This window comes from Sinocyclocheilus anshuiensis, unplaced genomic scaffold, assembly GCF_001515605.1.
Source record: "Sinocyclocheilus anshuiensis isolate Anshui unplaced genomic scaffold, SAMN03320099.WGS_v1.1 scaffold68, whole genome shotgun sequence".
Lineage (NCBI taxonomy): Eukaryota > Metazoa > Chordata > Actinopteri > Cypriniformes > Cyprinidae > Sinocyclocheilus > Sinocyclocheilus anshuiensis.
Genome location: NW_015555741.1, coordinates 1,749,076 through 1,761,306, shown reverse-complemented (window position 1 = coordinate 1,761,306; position 12,231 = coordinate 1,749,076). Strand labels below are relative to the sequence as shown.

Here is a 12,231-nt window from a genome sequence, read left to right as displayed (position 1 = left end):
GAATGACTAGAAGCTCTTTTTTCACTGCTTCCTCCTCTTTTTCTTTGGTGCTCGATTTTCCTCGGAAACCTGAGAATCTTCAGTCTAAAGAAAGAAATAAAGACACCATTGAAGATGAAGAGCCCAAACCCACAGCACTGTCTGAGTATGAACATGTTTAAACAAAGACACACCTGTTGGATTTGATCCTGCTGCTGTTCCTGCAGTGCGGCTTCCAATGTGGCAGCATTGATTCTGAAGTCTCTGGAAGTGCTCAGTTTCATGTACTGCATCAGATTGATCTGTTTAAAAAACGTTTAGAGATGTGCCTTCAATTTTTTCCATAACACTTGTTGTTGTATATGCTGTGCATATAGGCAAAAACCTAAGAGACTTGGATCCTCCAAGAAATACCTTGGATTTCTTGGAGAGAAGAATGAGAAACTTCTCATACTGTTCAATGTTGAAAATGAGATTTGGGATGGCTTTAGTCTCACGGAGGACTTTAGCCTAGAAAAGAAATCACATCAGATGCACAAAACATTTAAGACTTTGCACTCCAGAGACTAAATTGTTACCAAATATTTTCATAAAAAAAAATTAAAAATCCAAAACATTTATTCAAAATGCATTTTTTAGTCTCAGGGAATGAATCTTAATAGTTCCTACTGAAGCAGCTGCTACCGCCTCGTCTTCTTTTTTCTTCTTCTTCAACTTTTCCTGGCCTCCTGCCGTCAGCTCGCCACTCTGTACAAATGAACATGATCTGATAATGTGTCAAAGACAGTGTGGTGAAGGTTAAAAAAAGGATAATTTTCAGGTACACACCTGTACATACGTGATGAAACAGTAACACTGAGGAGTGAGATGAGACCCTGACAGCTTCACCTGGACACAAGAGAAGTTATTTAGTGGCATTTCGGTTAAAACGCCTTGAATATTTTTAACTAGGTTTTTACTGTTTTAAGTTAAATATAACCCTATTTGGCAATAATGGCTGTTTGGACAAAACAGTGGATTCTTAGTTAACAGTCAAAAGTTTTGTTTTTATCACAAATAAAAGGCATTAATGTTGAGTTGTATATCAAATTTGACATCCTTGCAACAATTTTTTGAGATAAATGTTGCAACTACACTACCTTTTAACAGTTTGGGGTCAGTAATGTTTTTGAAAAAAAGTCTCTTACGTCCGCCTTTTATTTTATGCATTTATTTGATCAAAATTACAGTAAAAACTCTAATATTGTGAAATAATTACAATTTAAAAGAGCTGTTTTCTATTTGAATATATTTTAAAATGTAATTTATTCCTGTGATGACAAAACTGAATTGTCACCATCATTACTCCAGTTTTCATTGTCACATGATCCTTCAGAAATCATTCTGATATGCTGATTTAGTGCTGAGGAAACATTTTTAATCTCAGTAGAAAATTAGTTTCAGTAGTCTAATCCACTGGAAATCAGATTCAGGATTTAACTAGACTTTATAGACACATCATTATCACACGTTAAAGTTGAACATTTAAACAATTCTTGCTCCTCTCTGTACTGTAAATATTTAGAAAAATCTTACCAATTTCTCCAAACGTGCAGGTAGCTGGCCAGGTTGGGTCGCACACAGCTGAATATACTGCAAAATAAAAAATAAGTGTTTTTAACGACTTTAATTTTATGTGCAGCACTGTTTTTGTGTAAAGCTCTGAGCTGTAAAGATTCCCCAAACCATAACAGAGCAAACTGAAATGAATATTATAAATCACATTACTGTCATAAATCGGAAGGAGACTCACATATTTGGTAAGTGTAGTCAGGATGCTGGAGGTTCGACTGAGCTCTCTCATTAGTGTGTCTGTGCAGGGTCCCGTGGGCAGGGCGGTCTGAACCAGCTCGTGCAGAGCTGTTAGCAGTGTGCCTAACTGAATCGTGACAGCCTTCTCAATCGGGTCCTGCTGGCCCAGTGGCTGCTGGGTGTTTCCTAATGCAAAAACACACACAGGAAATAGCTATAATGCTCTTTATCCTAGATCTGGGATGTCCAATCCTGGTCCTGGAAAGTCACAGTCCTAATTAAACACACCTGACCCAGCTAATCAGAAACTTCCAGGCAGGTGTGTTGGAGGTCTTTGGTGTGTTACCTGAAATTGTTCGGTCTGAGCTTATCTGGCCCTTGTTCTTGGCGATCAACCAGTCGACTTCATCCAACACCTTTCCAACTTGAGACAGGACTAGAAGCTGGAAAGAAAGAGAGGCAGATGTGCTCTAATAACAGGTATGAAGATTTAAAAACTTGTTTCTGAAGACTGTCCGTTCTTACCGTGGTGGATGCAGCTGTTTTCATGCTGATGATGGCAAAATGAGACTGTTTCTCCACCTCTACATCCTGCTCAGAAACAGATTATTCTAGTAGTGACATAAGACCAAATGTGACACCGAACCACAAAACCAGTCATAAGTGGCACGTGTAAATTTGTAGCAATAGCCAACAATACATTATATGGGTCAAAATTACCAATTTTTCTTTTATCCCAAAAATCTTTAGGATATTAAGTACAGATCATATTCCATGAAGATATTTTGTACATTTCCTACCGTAATTATATCAAAACGTCATTTTTGATAAGTAATATGCATTGCTAAGGACTTCATTTGTACAACTTTAAAGGCGATTTTCTCAATATTTAGATTTTTTGCACCCTCAGATTTCAGATTTTCAAATAGTTGTATCTCAACTAGGGTTGGACGATGTCTACCAAATTGGCATCGGACGATGTCAACAGTGAAACATCGTGATGGACGATGACATCGGGGGGTGGGGCGGGGTTAGGGGTGTGCCCAAAGTGTGAAACAAATAATGCGTTCTACGGAGCCCCTAAAAGGTTAGCCGCTTGCTAGCGGTAGCCTGTTGCATTACAGTACATGAAAGTTCACTTACCACATACACAGAGTAAGGAGAAATGTCTGATAGGACGATGGCGAATGATTTGCAGATCCTGAGCACCAAAGACCAACATCTAATCTTGTCAAATGTGTGATCAATCGAAAGCGCCATTTTGAAGTGCGTTCCACTTCGTGAAGTGGACGAGGGAAGTTTATATGGACAGCGATGCAATAAAATACAAGAAAGCCTTATAAACAGTCATGCTGTCTTGGATGCGGCGCGACACGACAAATCCCAGACAGTAAACTGCTGACTCGTTCTATTTATAACGTATTGACACAACGTCAGTAGTTTCCGCTTCGTAGTATAGAGTCCTTGTGATCGCGAATCTCGAAAGTGAAAGTGAAAGTAAAATGAGAGCGTGCAATCGAAAGCGGTTTCAATAGCGGCTCCCTGATGCCCGCAATTTATATACAGTCGCCTATACTTACCCAACGATATAATTGCTAGAAAAAGTATTGAAATATTTTTTTATCCTCCAATGGCGTAGGCTATGTATTCCCTTTAGGGTTTCAGTAGTACACTTCATTTCCTTTCCGAACACGGAACTGGTATGCGGCATCATCACGATGTCTGTCAGGCATCGTATTACTGATGGCATCGTCTATCGGCCCAACCCTAATCTCAACCAAATATTATCCTATCCTAACAAACCATACATCAATAGAAAGCTTATTTCTTAATATATAAATCTCTATTTAAAAAAATTGGCCCTTATAACTGGTTTTGTGGTCCATGGTCACAAATATAAAGAACTCCAGTACTTTAAATTTTCAAAATAGGCTCATTTTGCTGCTTTGAGAAGATCAGAGGTCACAGTACCTGATCAATGTCTCCCAGCTGGCTGTGTATGTCCTGGCACATCTCCCAGAGCAGAGACACTGGGCTTTTATACAGGACATGCAGGTTGAACAGCAGTGACAGCAAGCCCTTAGTGAGAGAGATGTCCTCTAAAAGAGAGAATATCTTCATAAGAAACCAGTGAAAGTAGGGTTGGGATTAGGGCTGCCCCCTAATAGTCGACTAATCGTTAGTCGACCAGAAGAGGCTTGTAATCAAATTTTATTAGTCGCAGAAAAAAAAAATACACAGGCAAAGTCACGCAGTCCGTGACAGACAGATCGTTAACGGCTGGTCTATGGTAATACAGTACATCGGGCAGGACATCCAAACGCTCGCCTATCATTCATCGACCTCAAATATGGCTTATCATCTGAAATATGTAAGTATTAGCAACTTTACATGCCCTCTCAATCTAATGTTAACCTAGAGAAATGCGCACTATAGTGTCTGCAGAGTGTGGAAGCTAGTAGCGCGCTCACTGCAGGACAGATGGAGGCGCCGGTTTGTCACTTGCTCTTAAAATAGTCTGTAATTTTTGGTCATACAGATAAGAGTAATACATCTTTCAAATCTGTAAAGACTCTACGTTTATTTGTGTGCATTCACAATAACAACAAAACGCGCTTTTGTAAAATAATGAAAGCAAACATGATGCGCTTTCTGCCGTCTCGGTCTCTGTGAACTTGAGCGAGAAATGCCGTGAATATCTTTGCCTTACAGACATTAAAAATATATCTATAGAGTGAAATGTCTACTTTCAAATGAACCAGTTCAAATGGAAAACAAATAGCCTATTCTCAGATGAATCCGTAAGAAACATGCATACAGGCACATACTGCGGAGATGACGAGTCCGTGTCGCCGAGTTCATCTCTTAATCCGAAAACAAAGAAAGCACTAGTTTATCAAATTATTAAAATGTTAATGCATGTCTCCTTACTGTTTTTCCCTGACAAACTCATAATCATTACTTCTGCGGTGCGCTGTGGCAAGCTTTATGCGTGTACTTGAGCGCATATTAGGATATGTAGGCAATTAAAAGCTCATTATGATTTAAATGGTTTATTAATAAACGTGCGATTAGTCGACTAATGCTTCAAATGAACGACTACTAGTCAACCAGAAAAATCCTTTTAGTCGAGGGCAGCCCTAGTTGGGATATAAAATTATGCAGCATTGTGAATATTGTAATTATTTTTTTATTTGATCCTATTTCCTAAAGACTGCACTATTGCCACAATGCTGCATTTCAATGGTTTGAAAGCCTCTCAGCAGCCTCTAATAAATGTTTCATCTTTGTATCTGGACATGAATCACTTACCGAAGTTGGTTTCCTTACAAATTTTCACAGTCCAGGTGATCATTTGCACAAACTGCACAAAAAAACAACAACAAAAGCCACATTGAGATTCCTGACAGCTAATACTGAAAAAGCATGGGTGTTTTGAAGAACTACCTGCTGAGAGGAAGGATTGAGATGCCGTGAGAGTACGCTAAGGATGCTGACCAATAACTGAGCTTCTTTACTGTTGAACTCCTCCTCTCCCCCACTGAGCTGGTTCATCAGCGCTCGCTGTACAGAAAAGAAAATGTATAATATTTGCCAGTGTGTTTTGGACAGATGGACTGATTGAAAATGAAGCTGGTACCTGAAATTGGCGGATGTAGAAAGCTGTTTGCTCTGTCAGATCAGACCCTTCACCCTCTGCCTCTCCTTCCCCAGAAACATCTTTAAGACGTTTTTTTTTTTTTTTTGTTAAATTAAAACGCCATAAACATACATAAGTATTATGTAGAAGTGACAGGAGTATTAAGAGGCCCACCGAGAGATGACAGGAAGTTGCTCATGCGTGTCGGGTATCGCTGTAGCACAGTGGTGAAGACTCGCAGTAGACCCTCCAGACATAGTAAGGACACACTCTGACCTTTCTCCTTCTTCCCAGCATCCTCCACGGTCGACGGCACGTTAGTGTAGCGCCACATTAGCACACTGCATGCAGGGAAAGGCATGCATGAGGTTAATAATTGCAGCTTTGTTCAGGCACTGAACCCCTGTGTGTAATGAAATACACTGTTCAGTAACATAAGCCTTGACCTGGTGATGTCACAGAGGTGGCGGAAGGTTTTATCAGGGCTCTGTCCCTCCGGCCCGTCTGTGTGTCCCGTCTCCTCCAGCTGCTGGATCTTCTGCAGAGCCACACTCACAGAGTAGCGCAGGAAGTCTCCGCTTGAACGCAACACAGACAGGCTCTCCTCACGGCTCTGAGTGCTGTCTCTAAAAAAAAAAATAAAGAAATACATAATTTTTCATAGTGATAATAATACAATTTGGATTGATAATTTATTGAACGTTTTATTTAAATGTTTAATTTATAATTTTTACAAATTATTTATCACTGGTCAAAGTTTGGAATAATTACACGTTTTTTGAATCTTATGCTCACCAAGTGCATTTATTTGGTCAAAAATACAATATAAAAGTGATATTGTGATATATTACAATTTCAAATAACTTTGTCTATTTTAATATATTTTAAAATGTAATTTATTCATGTGATGGCCAAACGAAATTTTCAGCAGCCATTACTCCAGTCTTTCATGTCATATGATCCTTCAGAGATCATTCTAATGTGCTGATTTGCTGCTCCGTTATTAATAATGGTGTTATTAATAATGATATTTGTGGAAACCGTGACACATTTCTCAGGATTCGTTGATGAATAGAAAGTTCAATGAACAGCATTTATTTGAAGCAGAAATCTTTTGTAACATTATAAATCTCTTTACTATCACTTTTGATTCATTTAATAATTTCCTACTGAATAAAAGTATTAAATTCTTTTTTCCCTAGACATTTTAAAGTAGTGGTCGACCGATATTGGTTTTTTGACGGCCGATGCCGATATCTTGGAAAGCAGGGTGGCCAATGGCCGATATAATTGTATTTATTTTAATTAATATTTAAGAAATTTGAAATAATTTGAAAATGGATTAAAAACTAAATTTGTAAAATAAACATACTTATACTTTAGATGACAAAGTATTTTCCACAAACAAATAAATATTTAATAAAAATATAATTAAAAAGGAAGTAAACTGTAACCAACAGAGCACTCAGTATTCTGGGAAGTTTGTGTGCATTGGGAATCATATTTTTTCAAATAAAGTAGGGCTGCAGGTGATGGAGATTTACCGCTGATTACAGAACCGTCTTTACTGACAAGATGCGCATTAAATATCGCATGCGATTTATCGTGCAGCCCTAAAATAAAGCCAAGGTAACACTCATTTTACATACAGCACACAGTGAAAATTACATGAATATGACAGTGGGCAAATGCATAAAGCGCAGCATAATTTGAAATCACGAATTTAATGTTTAAAGCATTCAATTTGCACGGACTGAAAGTCACGCAGAGAACACGCGATCATGCAGGTCACATGCACACTTCACAAGATCTCACAACTGGATTCAACTAAGTTTGCAAGGTTTGAAAATATCAAATTTTAATTAGCCATTCAAAGATTTGTTTAAATGATGTAAATGTGTCAGCTGTCAGCGCCGTCAAAATAGAAGTCCCACCTCGAACGCATCGGCCAAACAGAAAAACATATCGGCCGATGCTGATATTTGAAAAATGCCAAATATCGGCTGATATATCGGCCTTGGAGATATATCAGTCGACCACTATTTCAAAGTATGCTACAATAGAAAACAGATATTTCAAATATATTTCACAATTAAAGTTTTCACTGTATTTTTTCATCAAATAAATTCAGCCATGGTTAGCATAAGACTTCTTTTAAAAACATTTAAAAAATCAACAACCCCTGACTTTTAAATGGTAGTGTATATGTTCATGTATATATGCTCATGTAGTTACACGCTCAAACTGTACCTGAAAAGGGCAGTGAGCAGTGTGGAGATGAAGCCTAGAGACAGCAGGCTGCGAGAGGTTTTGCTGGACATGGGGCGTCCTTTCCCTGCCCGTTCCTTTAGGATCTCAGACACCTTATGATAGCGCTTGAACAGCTCCAGAACGTCCTCAAAATGGTTCTTACTGCTCAGCATGTGCAACACAGAATATGTTAAACACATCTAGCACAACATTTAAGATGTAAAAGTAATCAGAAACAACACTTTCACAAACACACACTTGTAATTGGCAGTGATGAAGTTGTACTCCATGAGAACCTCATTCAGTCCCATCACCAGCACAGCATAGATACTGTTCTTCACTCCAACACTGGAACTTGTTGAAAACTCGGCACACTTATCCTAAGACACATGAAATGAGACATGAAAAATTTAGTATTGTTAGTCACAGCATCCCCCTTTTGACCAAATGTACAATACTGTTCCAAGGGCCAGATTTACTAAACGGCAAATTAGCGTAATTCCATAAAAGAGCCGATGGGAAGGGAAAATTCTGCATGTGATTTACTGACAATGCACACATTAAAGAACACAACGCAGCCAGATCATTTTCATAATGACCAGCGCAATCTACCAAGAGCAGCGCAAATTACCGACCTGCTTTAAGACATGCTTTTTCTGGGCGTTAAATAATGGCGCAAATACCAGTAATTTGACAAGCGCAAACATTAGTAAATTGTGTTGCGTGATTCATTTTAATACTCTCCTCCCATAAATTTTGCGTCTGAAAGGGAAACTCCTGGAAAAGCATATTCAATAAGGTCAAGTGCAAAAATAACTGTGTCCACACCTTTTCAGGGCTAATTCTTCACTGTGCGTCTTTAGTAAATCCTGACAGTACTTTTTTAACGCCAAAAGACGGTTAGTAAATTAGATTAGTAAATCTGGCCCCAAGAATTTTTAACAGGTTTTCTGACATTTTTATTCCAAGAAAAACCAGCAATGGTGGGAATTACAACGCACCAACTCAAAATCCTCCAGTTCGCTTTTAATCATGCGCTTCGTTATGCTTTTCAATATAGCGTGCAGTTCACGTTGGACTCCACCCGCCTCATCTTCGTCATCATCATCATCGCTCACATTGCCACCTGACTGTATGTTCTGATTCCACAGCAGGCAGTGAACCGTGCAGCACAGCAAGTGAGCCTGGAGAAACCTACATTAGCTGAATATTCTTATGTGATCAAGTGCATCATATCAATGTGATTGAGGCACTGCATCAGTACCAGAGGCTCCTGGATGAAGACCTGATCTCCATGTGCGCTGATACACGACTCCAGCTTCAGGGGCGGAAGCAGCTCTTGCTCTGGTTCAAAGTATCGCTTTAACTGGTAAACACAAATCATGACTGGATCAGTACTGTCAGTTAGTCAGAGCAGGAAGGCAAAAAGAGCTCAATTTAGGATGATATACACGCACTTGTGACAGGAGGGTCTGCATGATGGAACTCGCCAGCTGAGAGTTACGACGAAGGACATCATGGAAACCCTTTCAAATCAAATGCATCACATTCTCAGTACAGTGCAGATGGATCACTGAAACAGCTGTATTGTTTCACTCCTGTAGGGGAAGTGAGAGGGTCAGACCTCATAAAGCATGAGCCGCACATCAGCCTGCTGGTTAAGGCAGCGGCGTAGACTGCTCAGGATCTCCAGACAGAAGGCTTCATTAGCGGCAGTGTTATAGCGCGAGTGGACGTCCGCCTGGACCTGGACGAGTCAGAATCATAATCACAATAACACAAGAGTATGTAATGAAAACTGCAATGCACATATGTCTGCAGATGTTTATCGTTCACCTGGCTGGATGTAATGGCCTGACTGGCCTGGCTGGAAGCCAAACTCCCCAGAATACGAAAGTTCTTCAGTAGCAACAGGAAGCCTGCCACTGCTGACTTCCTGCCATCTAAATTACTTCAGAGAAAGGATAAGATTTATTGGGACTTAGTCGTCACTTGACACAGAGGAAAATACATTCGGATGCGTGGACCGTTTCTTGCTATACCTGGAGAACATGGCCTTCCGGAGGACCAGGATGAGGGCATCCTTCATAGACATGCTCACTTTGAGCAGAGGCTGAGCAGAGGAAATGTTAAACATATCACACACTTGATCATGTGACAGCAGCTCATACTTAATATCATGTGGGTTGAGATGTTACCTGCACAGCTTTAAGGAGACCCTGAACAGTGCTGAGGGGCAAGTAGGAGAGCTGATCAAATGTTTCTGTGACCTTAGAGGAAGATTCCAAGAGGATCATGGGAGCAGACATCACAATGCTGGAAAGAAGGTCTGTGGAAGCGATGTAGTTTAGAAGATCAGATCAAAATACAGAAATGAATGAAACTTCTATGAATAAGCTTGAATAAATATCAGCAAAAAGACTACTTCTGACCAATGAAATGGGTGACAGGTGAGGCCGTTTTAGTCACCAGTCGGTTCAAGACTTGTTCTAGAATCTCCCCTCTGATTGGTTCATGCATCTGTACAAAACGAAAACACAAAGAGTTGGCTTCTTGTCACATATTTGAAATATCTGGAGCATGCTTTAAGTAATACAACTGGAAGAACATCGGTTGATCACTATTCAATACCTTGAAGCTCTCAAGGAGAACTTGTCCACCAAGTCGACACGCTAGCTGGTTTGGCGTTTTAGCCGTGCTTGACGTTCCTTCTGTGACCTTCCCAAATGCTCCGGCTTTAGGCCCAAATGAATCCATAAGTATAAACCCCAGTTGCACCAGACCTTGAGTGACATGATCCCAGCCAAACACGCTGCAAATAAACATTGAACAAATTGAACAAATCTACACAATAAATTAAGGAACCCAAAGTCACTGCAGTTTAACCAGACCTGTTTTTGACGGTGTCTAAAATCATGTTGGAGATACTGTTACACTGAGGCAGCAGTTCCTGCAGAAACTTAGAGCTGTGCTGAATCTGATCATCCTTGAAGTTCTTAGTGATGGCGCCCTTCAGGAACTCAAATACCTGAGCATTATGGGTAATTTTAAGAGTGGCACAAAGGTTTGAGACGGTAAAACCAGTTTTTAGGCCATCACGGGCACATTTGAAAGAATTTGAAACACTCAATGTTTAAATGCACACATGATACGTAAAAATGCTGTCCTGATAGACAGCTTACTAGGTTTTAAGAGGAATAATGAAACAGAGACATACCTGCTCTTCGTACCGTTGTATGCGAGCCACAGAGAGCAGCAGAGCAATACTGAAGGGACACAATGGATCACTGTGGGCCATCTACAAAAGAAGACCAACAGCTAGCACACAGATACTCAAAGAAAAAGTTATGTGAAACAGACAGACATTCACCTTAAGGTTTTTTAAAAATTCCCTGCCGAGCTCATGGTCAAGACGAATGGCAAAGACAATGTGGAGGATGACGGTTCCTTCTACGTGACGCAGCTGATCCTGTGGTATGGTCTGCACCTCCACATCTTCACTCCTAATACAGATACATATATAAAAATGATCTAGGTCTCTTTATTTGACATGTCAAGTCAAATGAAAAACGAATCGAGCAAGTGTCCTACTCACTCTCCATTCCTCTGCTCCTCTTTCTGAAGTTGGTCTTGCTTCTTGAAGTAACTGATGATTCCCTCTAGAACCAACTTCTTACAGCCCTATTGATTTAAAAAAAAAAAAAACAAGAATCTGACCATATACACATGGTGCACTTTTAAAGTACTTTTAAAACTTATGATCTATAAACTGACCTTGGCAGACAGCAGCAGCAGCTGATAGATCAGAGGTGGAATCTCCTGAAGATCCAACTTGAGGAACATCCGTAGAATCTTCTCAATCAAAAACTGAAGCTCATCAGCAGATAACAGAACATCCCTAACACAAAATATACAGTTTTCTTCGTGTTCAAGACAAAAGTGGATAACTAGCCAGTAAATATGTCATACCTGAACATGGTTGTAAGGTGTATTACACACTGTGGATCCCATCTGCATGAATTTCAGATATGTTAGTTCAAGGCAGAAGACTGACTACCTTTTGTGTTCTGAACTGGTATTACTTGGACAGCAATGTCACATTTCTTGATTTTTGTCTTTATGGATTACTAATTGAAAACCAATATTAAAGCACTTAAAATTGAGATTTTACCTGCTAGAGCAAAGACTGTTGATCAGCTGTTTCTTGTATTCATCTCCACTTAGCTCACCTGAAGTAAAAAAGTAAACTTGTATGTATGCTACTATTTAATACAATTAAAGAAAAATCAATAAGAAACCAAGCAAACAAACCAGTCTTCAATCAGAAATCATTCTGATATGCTGATTTGGAAAATTCAAGTCAAAAAGGCTTTAAAAAAGTTACAGGTTTCTTATCTCTACGCCAGAAGTCTTTAACCCAGATTTACTTAGTTAACATTACTTTTTGAAAATATAAAATTTTTGCTGTTTTACCCTACTGAGCGATTTCCTTTTTAACAGAACAGTTTGGGCTTAGCAAATAGCAACTTACCTTTCCCATAAGCCAATGCTTCTGTAGCGGCAAGAGCTGT

The 12,231-nt window shown here is 39.5% G+C and overlaps 1 protein-coding gene across 1 annotated transcript in view; it reads right to left on the bottom strand.

Moving 5' to 3' along the window:
- Positions 1-3: 3 nt before the first annotated feature.
- The window catches only part of LOC107673243 (Fanconi anemia group I protein-like), a 14,159-nt gene continuing 1,931 nt past the window's right edge, over positions 4-12,231 (bottom strand). The window contains exons 6-39 of the mRNA XM_016466762.1: positions 12,192-12,231; positions 11,832-11,889; positions 11,630-11,671; positions 11,435-11,558; positions 11,256-11,341; positions 11,031-11,163; positions 10,878-10,958; positions 10,552-10,688; positions 10,292-10,472; positions 10,093-10,180; positions 9,859-9,989; positions 9,703-9,773; positions 9,497-9,611; positions 9,285-9,407; positions 9,118-9,186; positions 8,925-9,026; positions 8,662-8,844; positions 7,919-8,040; positions 7,661-7,822; positions 5,857-6,036; positions 5,585-5,751; positions 5,411-5,490; positions 5,218-5,334; positions 5,083-5,134; positions 3,742-3,869; positions 2,296-2,361; positions 2,117-2,213; positions 1,772-1,956; positions 1,555-1,611; positions 808-867; positions 649-726; positions 394-489; positions 174-281; positions 4-84 (exon numbers count right to left, since the gene is read on the bottom strand). The exon at positions 12,192-12,231 is cut by the window's right edge and continues 10 nt beyond it. Coding sequence (XP_016322248.1) covers positions 22-84; positions 174-281; positions 394-489; positions 649-726; positions 808-867; positions 1,555-1,611; positions 1,772-1,956; positions 2,117-2,213; positions 2,296-2,361; positions 3,742-3,869; positions 5,083-5,134; positions 5,218-5,334; positions 5,411-5,490; positions 5,585-5,751; positions 5,857-6,036; positions 7,661-7,822; positions 7,919-8,040; positions 8,662-8,844; positions 8,925-9,026; positions 9,118-9,186; positions 9,285-9,407; positions 9,497-9,611; positions 9,703-9,773; positions 9,859-9,989; positions 10,093-10,180; positions 10,292-10,472; positions 10,552-10,688; positions 10,878-10,958; positions 11,031-11,163; positions 11,256-11,341; positions 11,435-11,558; positions 11,630-11,671; positions 11,832-11,889; positions 12,192-12,231 — 3,582 coding nt within the window. The 3' untranslated portion in view covers positions 4-21. The remainder of the gene's footprint in view (positions 85-173; positions 282-393; positions 490-648; positions 727-807; positions 868-1,554; positions 1,612-1,771; positions 1,957-2,116; positions 2,214-2,295; positions 2,362-3,741; positions 3,870-5,082; positions 5,135-5,217; positions 5,335-5,410; positions 5,491-5,584; positions 5,752-5,856; positions 6,037-7,660; positions 7,823-7,918; positions 8,041-8,661; positions 8,845-8,924; positions 9,027-9,117; positions 9,187-9,284; positions 9,408-9,496; positions 9,612-9,702; positions 9,774-9,858; positions 9,990-10,092; positions 10,181-10,291; positions 10,473-10,551; positions 10,689-10,877; positions 10,959-11,030; positions 11,164-11,255; positions 11,342-11,434; positions 11,559-11,629; positions 11,672-11,831; positions 11,890-12,191) is intronic.